At 41.4% G+C, this 21,494-nt stretch overlaps 1 protein-coding gene across 2 annotated transcripts in view; it reads left to right on the top strand.

Annotated features, from left to right (window-relative positions):
* The first annotated feature begins 1,953 nt into the window (after positions 1–1,953).
* rnf34a (ring finger protein 34a) overlaps positions 1,954–21,494 on the top strand; it is a 30,042-nt gene continuing 10,501 nt past the window's right edge. The window contains exons 1-3 of one of the 2 annotated variants that reach the window (XM_078421653.1): positions 1,954–2,125; positions 16,742–16,846; positions 18,993–19,211. In XM_078421653.1, the coding sequence (XP_078277779.1) occupies positions 16,796–16,846; positions 18,993–19,211 (270 nt within the window). In that variant the 5' untranslated portion in view covers positions 1,954–2,125; positions 16,742–16,795. The remainder of the gene's footprint in view (positions 2,126–16,741; positions 16,847–18,992; positions 19,212–21,494) is intronic. The other variant, XM_078421654.1, reaches the window with a different exon arrangement.

A 21,494-nucleotide genomic window follows, 5' to 3' on the forward strand; every position in this document is an offset into this window, starting at 1 on the left:
GAGAGGATCACTTCACTCTGTCCAATGCTCAGAGAATATGGCACCAAATTAGGAAAGCTTGTGAGCTTCCGAATACGTCAATACACGCCCCAATCTGGCATAACCACGCATTGCCCCCATCATTTAGACACAGCGTTCAGAGAATGGAGCTGTAAAGGGATAGTTACAATAAAAGATCTTTACATAAATAGACACTTTGCATCATTTGATCAGCTACAATCCAAGTTCTCATTGCCCAAAACTCAATTCTTCAGGTACTTACAGCTGAGAAATTATGTTCGACAAAACAATTCGCTTTTTGAGTCCCTGCCCGAAGACAACTCATTGTCCAAAATTTTGCTGGGTCCCCCGGAAGCAAAGAACCTAATCTCATCTTTTGTAGGTATCTTTTCAAACAAACTAGGTAAATCTACTTTAAAAATAAAACAAACCTGGGAAGAAGACCTTAACATTGAAATTGATGATGATGTCTGGAAGGTAGTACTGAAAAGTATAAAATCCTGTTCTATTAATTCTAGGCTACAACTGATTCAATTCAAGGTTATACACAGATTACACTACTCTAAAGTTAAGCTGCATAAAATCTTTCCTGATCTCTCACCTTTGTGTAATAGATGCAAGACCGCTGAGGGTACACTCGCTCACCACTTTTGGACTCGTCCAAAACTTCACAACTTTTGGTGTCTTTTATTTCAATGGTACTTTACTGTTTTAAACGTCACTTTAACTCCTGACCCTGAAACTGCTCTATTCGGGTATTCCACAACGCTCGAGAAGCTAGAACGTAATGCTCGCACAATCTTGGTTTATGGTATGGTAATTGCCAACAAATGTATTTTGAAACTATGGAAATCAGACTCTGATCCTCAGTTTGAGACTTGGTTAAGAGAATTAATGGGCATCTTACAGGTCGAGAGGTTGAGATATGAATTGTCTGGTAACCCTCAAAAGTTCTTCAACATATGGAACCCAGTGCTGCAGCATATTAAGGACAAGTAAAACTATCCCCTCAATGCCACACGCTTTTGTACCTTCTTTGAATCCAGCAGTGAAAATACTGAAATATTTGACTTGTGAAAATTACCTTGCCTCATGTTTTTGTGCTTTTGTCTTTTTTGTCACATTGTAGTTGTTTTGTTAAAATTTATTTTTATTTATTTATTTGTTTGATTTTGTTTGTTTGTTTTCATGATTATGTAGGGAAGGGGAGGGATGGGGTTTACTGTTGTTGTTATATGCACTGTAATTAATTAAATTAAAAATTAAAAAAATAAACATTAAAAAAAATCATGAACTTGCTCGAAGGGCCGAATGGCACCTATTTTCTGTTTAATACAATGGGGTTGTTATCCTTGTATGCATTAAAATATTAATAATTAAGCAACACTACTCTTAGCCCGAAAGAGCGTTTTTTCCTATTAGTTTTTAATTCCTTAAGATAAACATCTCACAATGGATTTTTAAATTTAAAAAAATTAACTTTTGAGAAGTTTTATCTGAATGTTTCAGTTTACATGGTAATAATGTGCACTCCACACCTTTACAGCTGTTTAACACTCCTTTTTACTTTGACGTCTGATAGAATTATTTAATGTGATTAGTTGCTCAGTCACCTTTATGATATCACACCTAATAATCACTCAGTGCACCTTCAGACATTCGTGTCAGAGAGATGGGAAGATTTTTGTGGGGCGGTTTCTTTGACATCCATGTTAGCGCCATTGTTTTAAGCTGAGAGCGTGGTTGAAAAAGAACAATCTAGCAAGAGGTGGGCCCATCGGATTGGAATAAATTCAGCATAAAGAATAATAGCCCCTATGACCACGTTGACATTTTCTGAGGTAATTCACCTTTTCCCCTTCGAAAGACAAACCAACGCCTGACACTCCATTCGACCCGCCGTCACTTCCTGCGCCGACACTCACTGCCCACCGATTGGTCAGGGCGACTGTCAATCAGGCGCATGTCGACGAGTGGGCGGACACTGCCGCGCGAGCTGTTGTCCGTTTAACGATCGCCGAGCTCGCGGCCCGAACTCATCACAGTCGAGCAGCGGCGCCAACGCGGCCGACATGTCGCCCTAGAGCTAGTGCTTGGGCGGGGAGGCACAGCAACTGTCATGCAGGTACTTGTCCGGCCGGTTTTTTTTGATCGTCGACGGCGAGGTGGTGGTGATGATGTTGCTGTTGTTATGGCAGCCGCCCGTCATTTGACGACCGTCGCAGGTGGCAACTGTCTGCAGAATGCGGCGCGAATCATGTATGTCGTTTAGCAGCAGGTTTTCCCCAGATCCAGCAGCATCTGCAGACATCTTTTTATTGCTATATTGGAGATCGTGGGCGGAGAAGATACACGCGGGCAGTGGTTGAAACCTGTTATTTATTGAGTTTTTGGACGACAGGCGAGGGAAGCAGAGTCTTTCGAGACAGTTTTAGGCCTGGGATTTAGTTTCAGTCTCAGCTGAGGCCTCCCACGAATTTCCACAAGTGTAAAGCTTTCCATCCTCGGTCTCTGGGTCAGCTTTCTACCTCCCTTGCACATAAAACAAAACATACGTTTACTGGGATCGAATCAAAAACAAAAAAAAAGTGAGAATAAGTAGCATGGGGTGTTAATGTCTGATTTTTGACATTTATTCAAATTATCAGGAATAATTTAATAGCAGCCATTGCCATGTATAGACACATGGCCTTCAAAATATTTCAGTTTTGGTATTTGTTTCTAATATCATATCATATCATATATCTACAGCCGGAAACAGGCCTTTTCGGCCCTCCAAGTCCGTGCCGCCCAGTGATCCCCGTACATTAACACTATCCTACACCCACTAGGGACAATTTTTACATTTACCCAGCCAATTAACCTACATACCTGTACGTCTTTGGAGTGTGGGAGGAAACCGAAGATCTCGGAGAAAACCCACGCAGGTCACGGGGAGAACGTACAAACTCCTTACAGTGCAGCACCCATAGTCAGGATCGAACCTGTGTCTCCGGCGCTGCATTCGCTGTAAAGCAGCAACTCTACCGCTGCGCTACCGTGCCGCCCAATCACCCCCCAAACACCCGATTATGTGCTGAGATTATGCCACAGTCAATGCTTTTGTGCAAAATATAAGGGAGCTGTTAAAATTGTTGTCTCCAATAACTAGTGATCTTCTGTCCAAGCAAGTTACTAAAATGACATAGTTATAATAATAATAATTTCAAAATCGTCTTAAATCGAGTCTGATAGTGTAAAGATCCGAATTTGATACAAAGGACATTTGTTTTAGACAAATGTGAACAGTGTCATGTGATCTTTTAGGAGAATAACTCACTTTGTCAGTTACTTTCAGCAGTTTGTATGTTGCTATTTCTGAATGGACTAATGTTTACTTTTCTGATCATATACTTAATGTCAGTGTTACTTAATTAACATCCCACTCTATTTACTTTTTAGCTTAAGTGTTAGTAAAGCATGTTGCTATCTACATTTTAGAATGTTACCCATGTGGAAATTTCATAATTAAGGCTGGACATTTGGCATCCCCAACAAGCAGGATTAAGAAACCATGTAGAATACTAGACAATAGACAATAGGTGCAGGAGTAGGCCATTCGGTCCTTCGAGCCAGCACCGCCATTCAATGTGATCATGGCTGATCATCCACAATCAGTACCCCGTTCCTGCCCTCTCCCCAAACCACCTGACTCCGCTATCCTTAAGAGCTCTATCTTGAAAGCATCCAGAGAATTGGCCTCCACTGCCTTCTGAGGCTGAGAATGCCACAGATTTACAACTCTCTGAGTGAAAAAGCTTTTCCTCATCTCAGTTCTAAATGGCCTACCCCTTATTCTTAAACTGTGGCCCCTGGTTCTGAACTCCCCCAACATTGGGAACATATTTGTATAAGAAAATAACTGCAGATGCTGGTACAAATCAAAGGTATTTATTCACAAAATGCTGGAGTAACTCAGCAGGTCATGCAGCATTTCAGACTGAGGAAGGGTCTCGACCCGAAACGTCACCCATTCCTTCTCTCCTGAGATGCTGCCTGACCTGCTGAGTTACTCCAGCATTTTGTGAATAAATACCTTCGATTGGGAACATATTTCCTGCCTCTAGGGTGTGCAATCCCTTAATAATCTTAAATGTTTCAATAAGATCCTCTTTCATCCTTCTAAATTCCAGTGTATACAAGCCCAGTCGCTCTAGTCTTTCAAAATACGACAATCCCGCCATTCCGGGAATTAACTTAGTGAACTTAGTGAACTTAGTGAACCTACGCTGCACTCCCTCAATGCTTTTATTGTTGGACTGTGGGTGACTGAATTTCGTCCAATATTGGATGACAAATAAAGCTATCTTGAATCTTGAATCTCTTGAATGTCCTTCCTCAAATTTGGAGACCAAAACTGCACTCAATACTCCAGGTGTGGTCTCACTAGGGCCCTGTCCAACTGCAGAAGGACCTCTTTGCTTCTATACTCAACTCCTCTTGTCATAAAGACCAACATGCCATTAGCTTTCTTAACTGTCTGCTGTACCTGCATGGTTACTTTCAGTGACTCATGAACAAGGACACCCAGATCTCTTTGTACTTCCCCTTTTCCTAACTTGACACCATTCAGATAATAATCTGCCTTCCTGTTCTTACCACCAAAGTGGATAACCTGACATTTATCCACATTAAACTGCATCTGCCATGCATCTGCCCACTCACACAACCTGTCCAAGTCATGCATCCTCATGGCATCCCCCTCACAGTTCACACTGCCACCCAGCTTTGTATCGTCTGCAAATTTGCTAATGTTACTTTTAATCTCTTCATCTAAGTCATTAATATATATTGTAAATAGCTGTGGTCCCAGCACCGAGCCTTGCGGTACCCCACTAGTCACTGCCTGCCATTCTGAAAGGGACCTGTAATCCCTACTCTTTGTTTCCTGTCTGCCAACCATTTTTTTTGGATCCCTTGAAGACAGAAGCAGGGAAATTTATTATGGGGAACAAAGAAATGGCAGACGAGTTAAACCGTTACTTTGGATCTGTCTTCACTGAGGAAGATACACACAATCTCCCAAATGTTCTAGGGGCTGGAGAACCTAGGGTGATGGAGGAACTGAAGGAAATCTACATTAGGCAGGAAATGGTTTTGGGTAGACTGATGGGACTGAAGGCTGATAAATCCCCAGGGCCTGATGGTCTGCATCCCAGGATACTTAAGGAGGTGGCTCTAGAAATAGTGGAAGCATTGGAGATCATTTTTCAATGTTCTATAGATTCAGGATCAGTTCCTGTGGATTGGAGGATAGCAAATGTTATCCCACTTTTTAAGAAAGGAGGGAGAGTGAAAACGGGTAATTATAGACCAGTTAGTCTGACATCAGTGGTGGGGAAGATGCTGGAGTCAATTATAAAAGACGAAATTGCTGAGCATTTGGATAGCAGTAACAGGATCATTCCGAGTCAGCATGGATTTACGAAGGGGAAATCATGCTTGACAAATCTACTGGAATTTTTTGAGGATGTAACTAGGAAAATTGACAGGGGAGAGTCAGTGGATGTGGTGTACCTCGACTTTCAGAAAGCCTTCGACAAGGTCCCACATAGGAGATTAGTGGGCAAAATTAGGGCACATGGTATTGGGGGTAGGGTACTGACATGGATAGAAAATTGGTTGACAGACAGAAAGCAAAGAGTGGGGATAAATGGGTCCCTTTCGGAATGGCAGGCAGTGACCAGTGGGGTACCGCAAGGTTCGGTGCTGGGACCCCAGCTATTTACGATATACATTAATGACTTAGATGAAGGGATTAAAAGTACAATTAGCAAATTTGCAGATAATAATAATAATAATAATATTCATTTATTGTCATTGCAACGAGTACAACGAAATTAAAAAACAGCCAATCCTGACGGTGCGTACAAACATATATGCAATAAATGCAAAAACAAATAAATACATAAATACAATTAAATTAAGTACAAGATTTTTTAACGGTGTTGCCTAGTGCACAGGTAGTGTTCAGTTCTCGTATGGCCCTGGGGTAAAAACTGTTCTTAAGTCTGTTTGTTCGGGATTTGATTGACCTGAAACGTCGACCAGAGGGCAGATGAACAAACAGACGGTGGCCGGGGTGGGATGGATCTTTTATTATTTTGCCTGCTCTACTGAGGCAGCGCAGGCTGAACAGGTGCTCCAGGGAGGGCAGTGAGCAGCCGATGATTTTCTGGGCCGTCGTGATGACCCTCTGAAGGGCCTTCCTGTCCTTTTCTGAGCAGCTGGCATACCATGTGGTTATACAGTATGCCAGCACACTCTCGATGGAGCAGCGATAGAAGGACAACATGAGCTTCTCCTGCAGGTTGGTTTTCCTGAGGATCCTCAGGAAGTGGAGTCTCTGCTGTGCCTTCTTTACTGTGGTGATGGTGTTGGTAGACCAGGTGAGATCCTCTGCGATGTGCGTACCCAGGAACCTGAAAGCTGGTACCCTTTCCACGCAGACCCCATTGATGTAGAGTGGGTCGTAATCTCCACTGGTTTTTCTAAAGTCAATTATAAGTTCCTTTGTTTTGGAGGAGTTCAGGACCAGGTTGTTCACTGAACACCATGCTGCCAGCCTTTGGATTTCATCCCTATAGGCTGTCTCATCTCCTTCTGAGATAAGTCCAACCACAGTCGTGTCATCCGCGAACTTGATGATGGTGTTGGTGGGATGGGTGGGGGCGCAGTCGTGAGTGTAGAGGGAGTAAAGGATGGGGCTCAACACACAGCCCTGTGGTGAGCCGGTGCTCAGTGTAATGGTGGAGGAGAGGTGAGGGCCTATTTTGACTGTCTGGGGGCGGTTGGTCAGGAAGTCCTTGATCCATTTGCAGATACTAAGCTGGGGGGTAGTGTGAATTGTGAGGAAGATGCAATAAGGCTGCAGGGTGACTTGGACAGGTTGTGTGAGTAGGCGGATACATGGCAGATGCAGTTTAATGTAGATAAGTGTGAGGTTATTCACTTTGGAAGTAAGAATAGAAAGGCAGATTATTATCTGAATGGTGTCAAGTTAGGAGGAGGGGGAGTTCAACGAGATCTGGGTGTCCTAGTGCATCAGTCAATGAAAGGAAGCATGCAGGTACAGCAGGCAGTGAAGAAAGCCAATGGAATGTTGGCCTTCATAACAAGAGGAGTTGAGTATAGGAGCAAAGAGGTCCTTCTACAGTTGTACCGGGCCCTGGTGAGACCGCACCTGGAGTACTGTGTGCAGTTTTGGTCTCCAAATTTGAGGAAGGATATTCTTGCTATGGAGGGCGTGCAGCGTAGGTTCACTAGGTTAATTCCCGGAATGGCGGGACTGTCGTATGTTGAAAGGCTGGAGCGATTGGGCTTGTATACACTGGAATTTAGAAGGATGAGAGGGGATCTTATTGAAACATATAAGATAATTAGGGGATTGGACACATTAGAGGCAGGAAACATGTTCCCAATGTTGGGGGAGTCCAGAACAAGGGACCACAGTTTAAGAATAAGGGGTAGGCCATTTAGAACGGAGATGAGGAAGAACTTTTTCAGTCAGAGAGTGGTGAAGGTGTGGAATTCTCTGCCTCAGAAGGCAGTGGAGGCCAGTTCGTTGGATGCTTTCAAGAGAGAGCTGGATAGAGCTCTTAAGGATAGCGGAGTGAGGGGGTATGGGGAGAAGGCAGGAACGGGGTACTGATTGAGAGTGATCAGCCATGATCGCATTGAATGGCGGTGCTGGCTCGAAGAGCTGAATGGCCTACTCCTGCACCTATTGTCTATTGTCTTAACAAAGGCTTTCTGAAAGTCCAGGTACACTACATCCACTGGCCCTCCCTTGTCCATTTTCCTAGTTACACCCTCAAAAAATTCCAGAAGATTAGACACGCATGATTTCCCCTTCATAAATCCTTGCTGACTCGGAACGATCCTGTTACTGCTATCCAAATGTTCCGCAATTCCTTCTTTTTTAATTGACTCCAGCATCTTCAGGCTAACTGGTCTATAATTTCCCATTTTCTCTCTCGCTTCTTTCTTGAAAAGTGGGATAACATTAGCTACCCTCCAATCCACAGGAACTGATCCTGAATCTATAGAACATTGGAAAATGATCACCAATGCATCCACGATTTCTAAAGCCACTTCCTTACGTACCCTGGGATGCAAACCATCAGACCTTGGGGATTTATCAGCCTTCAGTCCCATTAGTCTACCTAACACAATTTCCTGCCGAATGTGAATTTCCTTCAGTTCCACTGTTACCTTAGGACAGTGGTGTCCAAACTTTTTTCAAAGAGGGCCAGATTTGATAATGTGAAAATACCCAAGGGCCAATGGAAATGCATTAGGTAACTTATCATGGGAAATTAGATGTTGTCTGTTAACCCCCCCTTGACCTTTAACTAATGCGCTCCCCCCGCCCCCCCTGACCTTTAACTAATGCGCTCCCCCCCCCCCCCCCCCCCCCGGACCTTTAACTAATGCGCTCCCCCCCCCCCCCCCGGACCTTTAACTAATGTGCTCGCCCCCCCCCCCCGGACCTTTAACTAATGCGCTCCCCCCCCCTTGGACCTTTAACTAATGCGCTCCCCCCCCCCAGGACCTTTAACTAATGCGCTCGCCCCCCCCCCCCCCCGGACCTTTAACTAATGCGCCCCCCCCCCCTCCCCGGACCTTTAACTAATGCGCTCCCCCCCCCCCTCCGGACCTCGCGTCTGACAATCCGCAGATCGGGCAGCGCTGACCGCCGGGATGTGTAGTCGCCGTCGCCTCTCCCGCTGGGGGGGGGGGGAAGGTCGGGCAGTGCTGACCGCCTGGCGGTGTAGTCGCCCTCTCCCCTCTCCCCCTACCTTCATTCTGTTAGACAGTGCTGGCGGGCCATAAATAATAAATTTTAAAACGGAAGCTGCGGGCCTTATAAAATCTGACCTTAGATAATTTATCACTTTTTCTTCCAATTGTGAATAATCCTTTGTTTAATCCTTCATGGGTAGACGGGGGTTTTACACAATGGAAGGATTATGGAATTAAAAATATGGGACAACTTTATAAGGAAGGCACTTTTCTGACATTTCAGGAGTTGCAACAGACTTATGGTCTTCGTGGAAATGATTATTTCAGATATCTTCAACTTAGAGATTATGTAAAATCGAACTCCCAAAATTTTCGAATTAGAAATTCAGAAATTCTTGATGAATGTTGGAACAAACATCCTAATACAGAAAAATTAATATCTTATATATATAATATCTTATTAGACAGTGACATTCCCTCCACGGACTTATACAGACAAAAATGGGAAAAAGAATTAAACCAAGTAATTACGAAAGATACTTGGGAAGAAAGTTTGCAACATATACATCAGTGTTCACTAAACGCCAGACATTCTCTAATACAATTTAAAGTAATACATAGGTTACACTATTCAAAAACAAAACTACATAAAATTTTCCAACATATCTCACCTAAATGTGATAAATGTCAACATTTAGAAGCTACATTATTTCATATGTTTGCAAACTGTATAAAAATTAAAAAATTCTGGGTAAATATTTTTAGCATAATATCTAAAGTAACCAGCACACAATTGGACCCAGATCCAAAATTAATTATACTCGGAATATTAGAATTAAATCAAACATTTAGAACAACACAAAGAAACTTTATGGATTATAGTTTAATAACAGGAAAAAAATTAATTCTAAAATTTTGGAAAGGCCCTACGGCCCCCACAATCAAAATGTGGATTATAGAAATGACGGAGACCTTAAACGTGGAAAGAATCAGATTTTCCCTGTTGGATAAACAGGAATTATTTATTGGAATATGGTCTCCTTTTATTGATTACTTAAAGGGTCAGAATGGTTCAGCACAGGAACCTGACTAGCACTCGGACTAAAGAATGGATGAAATGCTATACTTTGAAATGTACGAATATATCTCGAATGAAGTTTTTGTTATTTTAATAAATTTCTCCACTCTTCTTTAACTAACTTTTTCCTTATCTTTATAATCTGTTTTTGTTTTTGTTTTTATTTTTCTTCTCTCTTTTTTCTTTCTTTACTTCATCTATTTCTTTAGTTCTATCTAGTTTAAAAAAAAAAAGGGGCAAAAGGTATTGGAGACAATATAATAATAATTGACAATATTATCAATTTAAAAATGTATGACTGTAAAGATGTAAACGGGTGATGTACCTATCTCCAATAAAAAATTTATTCAGAAAAAAAAATAAAATCTGACCTCGGGCCGCGATTGGCCCCCGGGCCGGACTTTGGACATGTCTGCCTTAGGACCTCTGTCCACTAGTACATCTGGGAGATTGTTTGTGTCTTCCTTAGTGAAGACAGATTCAAAGTACCTGTTCAACTCGTCTGCCATTTCCTTGTTCCCCATAATAAATTCACCTGCTTCTGTCTTCAAGGGACTCACATTTGTCTTCACTATTTTTTTCCTCTTCACATACCTAAAGAAGCTTTTACTATCCTCCTTTATATTCTTTGCTAGCTCACCTTCGTACCTCATCTTTTCTCCCCGTATTGCTTTAGTTATCTTCTGTTGCTCTTTAAAAGAGTCCCAATCCTCTGGCTTCCCGCTCATCTTTGCTATGTTATACTTCTCTTTTATTTTTATACTGTCCTTGACTTCCCTTGTCAGCCACGATCACCTCTTACTCCCCTTAGAATCTTTCTTCCTCTTTGGAATGAACTGATCCTGCACCTTCTGTATTATTGCCAGAAATACCTGCCATTGTTGTTCCACCGTCTTCGCTGCAAGGGTCTCTTTCCAATCAACCCTGACCAGCTCCTCTCTCATGCCTCAATAGTCCCCCTTGCTCAACTGCAATACTAACACTTCCGATTTTCCCTTCTCCCTCTCAAATTGTAGATTAAAACGTATCATATTATGATCACTACCTCCTAATGGCTCTTTTACCTTGAGTTCTCTTATCAAATACTATTGCCTAAATATTAAATTGTTATAGAGTCAAATAATCGTAGAGCACAGAACAAGATTTTTGGTACAACTCTTCTATGCCAACCATCATGCCAATTCCACTTGCCTCACCTTTTCTAAGTACCTTCCAAATATCTTTTAGAAACTGTAATTATATCTACCACTACCACTTCCTCTGGTAACTCACTCTATATAACCACCACTGGAAAAATCTGTCACACAGATCTCTAAATTTCTCTCTTCTTACTTTAAACCACTTCCCTTCAGTTTCAGATGACACCACCCTTGGAAAAAGACTCTGACCATTTATCCTATCTATGGCTCTCATATACACCTCTAGAAAGTCACACCTCGGCCTCCTCCATTCCAATGAGAATAAACCCAGCCTATCCAATCTCTCTTTACGACGACGGCTCTCTATTTCAGGCAACATCTTTGTGAATTTCTGTGCACAATATTCCAAGAGTGGTCTGAACAATGTTTTGTACATCAGCAATATGACATCTCAACTCTTGCATTCAATGCCTCAACCTATGAAAGCAAGCATGCTGAATGCCGCCTTCACTACATTGTCCACCTGTGTCATCGTTTTCAGGGCGTTGTTATGAGAATACCACCCTCTACCACCCAGTTAGGCAATATGGAAAAGAGAAATCTTGAAGTACGATTTAGAGAGTAATGGGGCTAAGAGTTAAATGAAAGTACAGAACTTGTGGATTTAGGCGTTCTTTAAATTGGCACAGACACATGCAGACAAGGACATGAATACTTAATTGAAGAAATGGTGTGGGAAAGAATGGTTCCATTTCATGAGACACTGCCATAATTACTGGGACTTTTGGAGTGGGTTCCAACTGAACTCAATCAGAAATGTGGAAAGGCACAAAATCCTGGAGTAATTCAGGCAACGTCTCTGGAGAGAAGGAATGGGTGACGTTTCGGGTTGAGACCCTTCCTCAGATTAGTCAGGGGAAAGGGAAATGAGAGATATAGACGATGTAGGGAGATGTAGAACAAATGAATGAAAGATATGCAAAAATGTTGATAAAGGAAACAGGCCATTGTTAGCTGTATGCTAGGTGAGAACGGGAACCTGGTTGGACTTGGGTGGGGGAGGAATGGAGAGAGGGTGTACAGGGGTTACTTGAAGTGAGATAAATCAATATTCATTCCACTGGATTGTAAGCTGCCCAAGCGAAATATGAGAGGCTGTTCCTCCAATTTGCAATTAGCCTCACTCTGACAGTGGAAGAGGCCTAGGACCGAAAGGTCAGTGTGGGAATGGGAAGGGGAATTAAAGTGTTTGGCAACCGGGAAATCAGCTATGTCCAAGTGACTGAGCGAAGGTGTTCAGCAAAACGATCACCCAGTCTATCTTTCACTCATTGAAATCAATGGGAGGAGGATTATGTAGGATGCTGTGAATCCAGCAAAACTCAACAATATTATTGGACACCATGGAATCCCGTGGTATGGTGAAATGACAGATTTGGATCTACAATTTGTTAGCATAATCTGCTCTCTGAGTGTGTTCATGCAAGCCAAGAATGACTAATAAAATCAGAAAATGTTGGAAACACTCATTAAGTATTTTTTACTTGAAACGTTTACGGTTACATTTTCCACACTTGCTATGTGGCTAGATTGCTTCCAGCATTTTCTTGGGGGGGGGGGGGGTTGATGGCTGGCATCTATGTTTTTTCATTTTTCATGTCTCACTTGAGAGGCTGAATGGCATTGGTTTCATATTACCCTCTGCCTTCAAGCTCTGTGCCGAACAACTGGCACAGTGTCTACACAGACATTTTCAATCAGTCCCTGCAAACCTATACTGTCCCTGCCTGCTTCAAAGTCTCCACTATTGTCCCTGTACCCAAAAAGACACGGTTCACTGGTCTTAATGACTACAGGCCTGTTGCACTGACCTCTGTAGTCATAAAGACCTTTGAAAGACTGTGCTGGCCCACCTGAAAAACATCACTAATCCCCTGCTGGACCACCTGCAATTTGCAGCCTGGGCCAATAGATCGGTGGATGACGCAGTCAACCTAAGTCTGCTCTTCATCCTCCAGCACCTAGACCACCAGGGGACATATGCAAGGATTTTGTTTGTGGACTTTAGCTCTGCATTTAACACCATTGTGCCAGAGCTACGACACTCCAAACGCTCCCAGTTGACTGTGCCTGAACCCCTCTGTCAGTGAAACATCAACTTCCTGACAGACAGGAAGCAGCATGTGAGGCTGGGAAAGCACATCTCGGACCCGCATACCCTCAGCATAGGAGCACCGCAAGGCTGCGTACTCTCCCTTCTTTACTCTCTCTACACCAACGACTGCACCTCCACAGACTCCTCTGTCAAGCTTCTCAAGTTTGCGGATGACACAACCCTAATTGGACTGATCCAGGATGGGGAAGAATCTGTCCACAGACAGGAAGTGACACAGCTGGCCTTCGTAACAACATGGAGCTCAATGCTCCTAAGACAGTGTAACTGATTGTAGACTTTAGGAGAGCTCCCCCTCCCCTTCCCCCACTCACCATCAACAACACCACAGTCACATCTGTGGAGTCATTTAAGTTCCTTGGAACCATCTTCTCCAAGGACCTTAAATGGGGGGCCACCATCGACTCCATAGTCAAAAAGGCCCACAGAGGATGTACTTCCTGCGGCAGCTGAGAAAACACAATCTGCCACAGGCAATGATGGTCCAATTCTATACTGCCATCCAAGAGACTGTCCTCACCTTCGCCATCATGGTCTGGTTTGGCTCAGCCACCAAGCACGACATCCGGAGGCTGCAACGAATCGTTCGATCAGCTGAGAAGATTGTTGGCTGCAACCTTCCCTCCATTGACGAACTGTACACAGCAAAGGGCAGGAAGCGAGCGGGCAAGATCATCTCTGACCCCTCTCACTCTGACCACCAACTTTGAAGCACTTCCCTCTGGAAGGCGACTCCGGACTGTTAAAGCCGCCACAGCCAGACATAAAAACAGCTTTTTTTTCCGCGAGTAGTAGCTCTACTCAATAACCAAAAGTCTGTAGTCTCTTTTTGCTTTGGTTTATTTCACTCACATGTTTAAACTGTAATGTTTTATTTAATGTTTTATGTTTTATTCTTTATTGTTTACTGTATGTTCGTGTTGTTACTTGCGAGCGGAGTACCAAGGCAATTCCTTGTATGTGTACATACTTGGCCAATAAACGTATTCATTCAATAATCAATTGGAATGAAATATAATTAGCGCTGCACAGGGTTATCCCACTTCTGATTTGTGGAAGCCAAAAGTGCGATAAGCAAAACTTGAAACCTTCTTTGTAATGTACCCCACTGTAAGGCTACATTGAGGCAACTATCTGACTTAAGTGTTATCTTTAACTTTTAAAGATATTCTGTACTCAGTAATAAACATTGATTATATTTTTTCTCCCAAGTAGAAGATCTTTCAACTGTAAAGGGAGCTGAATATGATAGCTATCTTGTAAAATCGTGACATGCTTCTCAAATGTCATGCATTGCTTTATCAGCCAGACTAACACATCATATTTGACCACTAATTTCTTGTTTATCTGGATTATTTGATTGATTCATTTGGTGAACACATACTCAATGCATTTAGCCTCAAATAAGTGGAAAAGAGGCAGAGATCACCTCAAATCCAAAATAATTTGACTTTTGATATCGGTGACATTGTTTTAGGAAACAATTTAAAAATCTGTTTGATTAGTAGCAGTTCCCAATTTGAACAAACCGTTTCCAAATGGCCTCATCTCTGAACAAAGTAGGATTTTCTTGACTTACCTGTAAGTATAGAAGTTTCTAGTATGAAAAACAAATTATTTAAAGTAAATCAATCTACAATTGTGGGCGAACAGACCTTAGTTGCTGAATTAGGAGTGAGTGATGAAATATTCTATTTCATTCACCTTTATCCAGTTGTACAAGACTGGGTACAATGCCAGAAAGCAGTCTTGGAACTTCTAGCCAAGTCAGTGATAGATTTTTCCTGAACCTATTTCACCTATGTTAGAGGGAATGCCATTTTGCAACCATCTCTCTTCCATTTGTCACATTCTGTTCTCACTAACCCTCCTTTCATCCAGAGCAAGAGAAGGGCATTCTTGCAGCCAGCCTTCACTATAAATTAATTATCCTCCATAATTTCTGCCACCTTTGGTGTATTGTCACCAGCATATATATTTTATTGCCATCCCCCTTTCAACATTCTGAAGGCACTTTTCCTTCTACGGCACCATGGTTTACAAATTCCTCTCTAACATGCACTCCGCTTCTCATGTCATTCACCATGAAATTGCAGGTGAGTGCACCTCTCCTTCCGCCTCTTCCCACCATCCTGTAAGCCAGTGGATCCATCGATTTATTGGCTGTACTAACAATTTAGTATATTGCTCTTGTGGTCTTCCTTGCATCAGTTAAGCATAGCACAGATTGTGTGAATGCTTTGTTCAGATGGCACCGTTGATCCAGAGCTTTCAGTTACCTGTCATTTTAATTCTTCATCCCATTCCCATTCTGAATCTATTTTTCACTTCTTTACAAAGAAGCCTAAAATAAGCACAGCCACAGCATTTGATCTTCTGTCTAGGCATATTATAGCTCTTGAATGAGTTATCTGAGATTCAGTGTTGAATTTGACAATTTCAGATAATCAGTCTTTCCAATTTGTATCAGATCTAATGAAAAGGTCAATCATTTGTAGTAATATCAGCAGGTCTGACAACACCTGCAGAATTTCTAGCATTTGCTTTTATTTCACATTTTCGTTAACTTGCGAATCGTGTATCACACAATTCTATCATTTGTTTGTTTTCACTTTTTTTTCTGTCCTTGTGCAATGCCACCAGATGGTTCATTAGCAAGCCTTCAGCTTCTCTCCAATTGGCACCACTGCCATATGCATCTTGTTTTTATGCGATCACAACAATCGTTCTATTCTCCATTCCTTCTCTCCAACTTAAAACTTAATTGTTTTCTAACGTTACAAATCTTAATGAAAGATCATTATCTGAAGTGTAAGAAAATAACTGCAGATGCTAGTACAAATCGAAGGTATCTATTCACAAAATGCTGGAGTAACTCGGCAGGTCAGGCAGCATCTCAGGAGAGAAGGAATGGGTGACGTTTTGGGTCGAGACCCTTCTTCAGACTGATGAAGTGTATCATTATCTGAAGTGTATACTCTGTCTTGGCAAATACTGCTTGACCTTGTGAATTTCCAAAATTATTTGTTTTATTTTAGACTACCTATCACATATCGGAGAGTTTCATTCATATTTATCAATTCTCCTTTATTTTCTTAACCTTCAATCAAAAATGCCTTAAACTTGTAAAATCCAAAGAATGCAACCTTTGTTTATTCCTATTTTACAATTTAATTTTGGCAATCTCCAAGTATTGTTTAGTGATTATGCATTGGTTATCCTTCAAGGCAAAAAAATCTTCATGTAATGTAGTACCCAGGGATGCTCTCAGAATTCCTGATGTTTATCAGGGCTTTCACAAACTGCAGTGCACTTCTCCCCTCTGTTCACCAATTTGCCTTTAAAAAAATTAGAATTCATAAGATAAAAAATATTTTTTCTGTCATGTTATATTTTGATCGTTTTTAATCTTATTTTTGATTTCTCCCTCCCCCCTCTCTCACAATGCTTGTGGCTTTTCACTATTTAGAAAGTACTTGGTACTTAGGTTCAGAATCAATGACCTTGCATTTCCTTGCATTGAAATTATTTATGTTTAATTAATGCTTCCATTTACATTGCTTATAGTGGGCTCCTATAGAGTGATAGAATTAGACAGCATGGAAACAGGCACTTCGGTCCATGGCGACCTATCAGACCCATATTTGTGCCTTTGAAGCACAATACAAAAACGTGAGTATTTTTTCAAATGATGAGAGATTGGGTAATATTGTTGTTCAGAGATCACGGTGTCCTTGTACACAGGTCACCAAAGACCAATGGTATGTACTTCTTTATTTCTTGACAATTTGAGCACTGGAGATAAACTGTCTTATTCCCTTTCTGTGGATGAGTCCGCACTTGGAGCATTGAGACAGTATTTGGAGTTTTAGTGTTCTCAGCTATAAAAGGACAAAAAATATTCACTAATCTATCTTTAACTGCTTTGCCATATAAGGAGATATTTAGTAGGTGAGGCTTGTATTCTACAGGGTTTAGAAGAAAGGGGGTAAGATGTCACAGAAACCTTCAGTTTTTACAGAATAAAGGGTAAATCACAGATCGGAGATGAGAAATTGCGTTGCGCAGGGAGTGCTGACACTTTAAAATTCTTACCTTGGAGGTCAGTGGAGGCTTAGTCATGGAAATCATTCAATCAGACCAATAGACTTTTGTATATTGTATTTTGGATCTGGGGATGGTGCAAGAAAATAGCTTTTAGGTAAAAGAACGGCTAGATCCTGATAAATGGAGGACAGGAATGGGGCCAAATGGCCTGCTCCAACTTTCTATTTCTTGTGTTCTCTATTCATTCCACTGTCCAGCTATCTCTTAGGTCTTTTCGACATGTCATTTTTGTGACGTACAATTTCTTTTGTTACCTTTTGTATTCTTTGTTTAGTTTCTGCTCACCATGCATAGTTTTTACCTTTCTTTATGGTTTTTCCTTTTTGGTTAACGTGGTCTCTTGCTTACAAAGATACATAGACAATAGGTGCAGGAGTAGGCCATTTGGACCTTCGAGCCAGCACTGCCATTCAATGTAATCATGGCTGATCATCCACAATCAGTACCCCGTTCCTGCCTTCTCCCCATTATCCCTTGATTCCGCTAGCCCTAAGAGCTCTATCTAACTCTCTTTTGAATGCATCCAGTGAATCGGCCTTAAAACTGTTCAATTTTTACCACTGTTAGTTATTCTCCACATTTTTCTGCAACTACAACATTCTGCGCCCGTGCAAGTCGGGATTGTGAATCGGCCTCCACTGCCCTCTAAGGCAGTGAATTCCACAAATTCACAACTCTCTGTATGAAAATGTTTTTCCTCATCTCAGTTCTAAATGGCCTACCCTTTATTTTTCAACTGTGGCCCCTGGTTCTGGTCTCCCCCAACATCGGGAACATGTTTCCTGCATCTCGGGTGTCCAATCCCTTAATAATTTTATGTTTCTATAAGATCCCCTCTCATCCTTCTAAATTCCCGTGAATACAGGCCCAGTCGCTCCATTCTTTCATCATCTGACAGTCCTGCATCCCGGGAATTAACCTCTTGAACCTACGCTGCATTCCCTCAATAGCAAAAATGTCCTTCCTCAAATTAGGAGACGAAAACTGCACACAATACTGCAGGTGTGGTCTCACCAGGGCCCTGTACAACTGCAGAAGGACCTCTTTGCTCCTACACTCAACTCCTCTTGTTATGAAGGCCAACATGCCATTAGCTTTCTTCACTGTCTGCTGTACCTTATGTTTACTTTCAGTGACTGGTTACCCAGGTTTTTTACACTGGAAGGAATGCTCATGATCTAAAAGGATACAAATCGAGGTGTGGTCATATATTCCAGGGGTTCGAAGCATGAGCAGATTTGCAGCTGTAGCAAGGATTGAGTATTTATACATCTCCTGCTCTCTTTAAACTCACCCAACTTGCCCAAAATGTATTACGTTACAGTAGTATGTAAAATTAACAAAATCCAAACTATGTTTGCATATTAGTAGAAATAACATCTAACAATCTGAAAGTCTGCAAGTCAGCACTATCAAGTTACCATAGGTGCTGGATTATTAGAGTTTTACAATACCGACTTGCGTGGGAGCAGGATGTTGTAGTTGCATAAAAACGTGGAGAATAACTTGCAGTGGTAAAAATTGAACAGTTTTAAGTTGCAACTTTTTGATTTGCATTGTCAATGAGTCTACCTCTCTTCAATGTAAACTCTCTAGTTTAAGTGGCAAACTTAAAAATGCTGCTTCTGTTATGTATCATACATTTCTGTACTTCACCTCTTCTGAGGCATGCAGTGTACTTAAATAGAATATCAATTTTTCTGTTTTGTAGGCTGGGGCCACATCAATGTGGGCTTCATGTTGTGGTTTAATAAATGAGGTAATGGGTACTGGAACTGTACGCGGCCAGCAACCTGCATTCGGTGGAGGTACAGGGCCATTCAGGTTTGCCCACAGCACCGGGTATTCATCATATCCCATGCCATCACCTGAAGTTCCAAATTTAGTCTGTGAAGATTGTGGTCAGGCATTTACTCGTTTTAGGAAAAAGGTACGTTGGATAATATTTTTGTACCTGTTGTACATTATTAAGTTTGGTATTCTGCACTGAAACAGGGAGAAATGATAGGGATTGAGTAGACTGTCGTATATAGGCCATTTGTGAGTAATGTGCAACAAGTAATGCTATGGACCACGACTACTGTACATGGACTACTTCGGTGACTAAATTCTTTCAATTGTTTGTGAACTAGACTCAGTGTTAACATCCATGTTTTTGTGACAGATAGTAATAGGATTAGACTGGAATTAATTTTTAGTAGGTTAGATTTCATAAATTGTCACTCTAAATGGAGAATTTGAATCAACAACACTTTTATTGCTAACCACTGTAGTAAAAAGTTAAGGAATACTTTGGATGGCATGCTCTAATTAAATAAATGTAACTATGTATAATGTGCACAGCAAACATTAACAAATTTTATTCAAGTGAAGTGTGTAATGTGCATTTACAATCGCAAATTTTTGACCAAGATATTATTAGGTTTTTAGTTGGTGAGTATGCAAATAGATAGTCTAAGAATAGTTCAATATTTTTGTGATACCATGGAATTTGCTGTTTGTTTTAGGTTGCTATTGGAAGTTGCTTTTTTTTTGGAAATTACTGGGTAATTTCCATTTCCACTTGAAACGTGGTTCACATTAAAAAAAACCTAACTTATATTTCCTGTTTATTTTTCAACATAGAACAGTGCAGAACAGGAACCGGTTCTTCTGCCCACAATGTCTGTGCCGAACATGATGCCAAGTTAAACTAAATCTTCCTGCCTGCATATAATCCGTGTCCCATTCCCTGCATATCCATGTGTCCATCTAAAAACCTCATAAACGTCACTATCCTGGCACCCACCACTCTCTTGACAAAAAACTTGTCCTGCACATTTCCTTTAAACTTTCCCGCTTTCACATCGTGCTCTCTGGTTTGTGACATTTCCACCCTGGAGAAAGGGCTCTGACTGCCTACTCTACGCCATTACTCCTTGGCTTCATTTCACAAGTAAAAATTGTAATACCTTGATCACTTAATTAAAGAAGCATTAAGGATCATGAAATTATTATTTAGAAAACTGCACAATTGAAGGGCCCCAAATTTATGATAATTTCAGTCATATGTATAATTCATATGCATTGCATATGGGAATAACAGTGCATTATACAGAATAGATAATACGTTTATTGACCAGTGGAAATTGAATAAATTAATGACTTTAGAATTATAAATTACAGAAATGGGCACTTCATCCATGCAATAGGTAGAGCCAAGGTAAAAATACAGAATGCAGAATATAGTTCTCAGCATTGTAGCTTAATAGTTCCAGAAACAAAGTTCAATATCTGCAACTAGATATCAGACTGTACCCTATCTGATGGAAGGACCATTGAGAAGCCTGATAACAGGAGAAGAAGCTGTTTCTGAGTCTGGTGATGCATGCTTTCAAGCTTCTTTATCTTCTGCCCAACTGGAGTGGGTGGTAAAAGGAATAACTGGGCTGAGGAAGGTCTATGATTTATGTTAGCTGCTTTTCTGAGGCAGTGTGAAGTGTAGATGGAATTAATGTTGGGAGTGTCTGGTCTGTGGTCTTGGGCTATATCTACAACTTTCTACAATTTCTTACGGTGTTGGGCAAGGCATTTCCCAAAAGGAATTGGGAAAGCAATTCAACAGTATGCCTTCTATGGTGCATCTGTAAAGGTTAATAAGAGTTTTTGAAGGCGTGCTGAATTTCCTCCGTTTCTTGAGGAAGTAGAGGTGTTGGCCTGCTCCTTTGGCTATCGGTTCCATGTTGTTGGTCCATGACAGATTGTTAGTAATATTTACGCCAAGGAATTTGAAGGTCTCAACCATTTTCACTTCGGCACCATTATTGCTGATTGGTGCATGTACTCCACACTTCCTGAAATTAATCACAACTTCATCTTGCTGACATGGAGGGAGAGGTTGTTCTCCTGAGTTCCCTAGTTCCTTCCTGTATTGCATCCCATCATTGTTAGTGATCTGGCCCACCAGAGTGGTGTCATCTGCAAACTTATAAATGGAGTTAGAACAGAATTTGGCTGCATAGTCGTGAGTATATAGGGAATATAATAGGGTCTGAGGTTGCGTCCTTGCGGGTACCAGTGTTGAGAATTATTGTGGAGGATGTTGTTACCTATCCTCACTGATTGTGGTTTTTGCGTCAGAAAGTCGAGGATCCAATGGCAGAGGAGGGTCCAGATGTTTGGAGATTAGTTTGGATGGGATTATGGCAATGAAGATGGAGCTATAGGGGTCGGA

This window comes from Rhinoraja longicauda, chromosome 25 (assembly GCF_053455715.1).
Source record: "Rhinoraja longicauda isolate Sanriku21f chromosome 25, sRhiLon1.1, whole genome shotgun sequence".
Classification (NCBI taxonomy): Eukaryota; Metazoa; Chordata; class Chondrichthyes; order Rajiformes; family Arhynchobatidae; genus Rhinoraja; species Rhinoraja longicauda.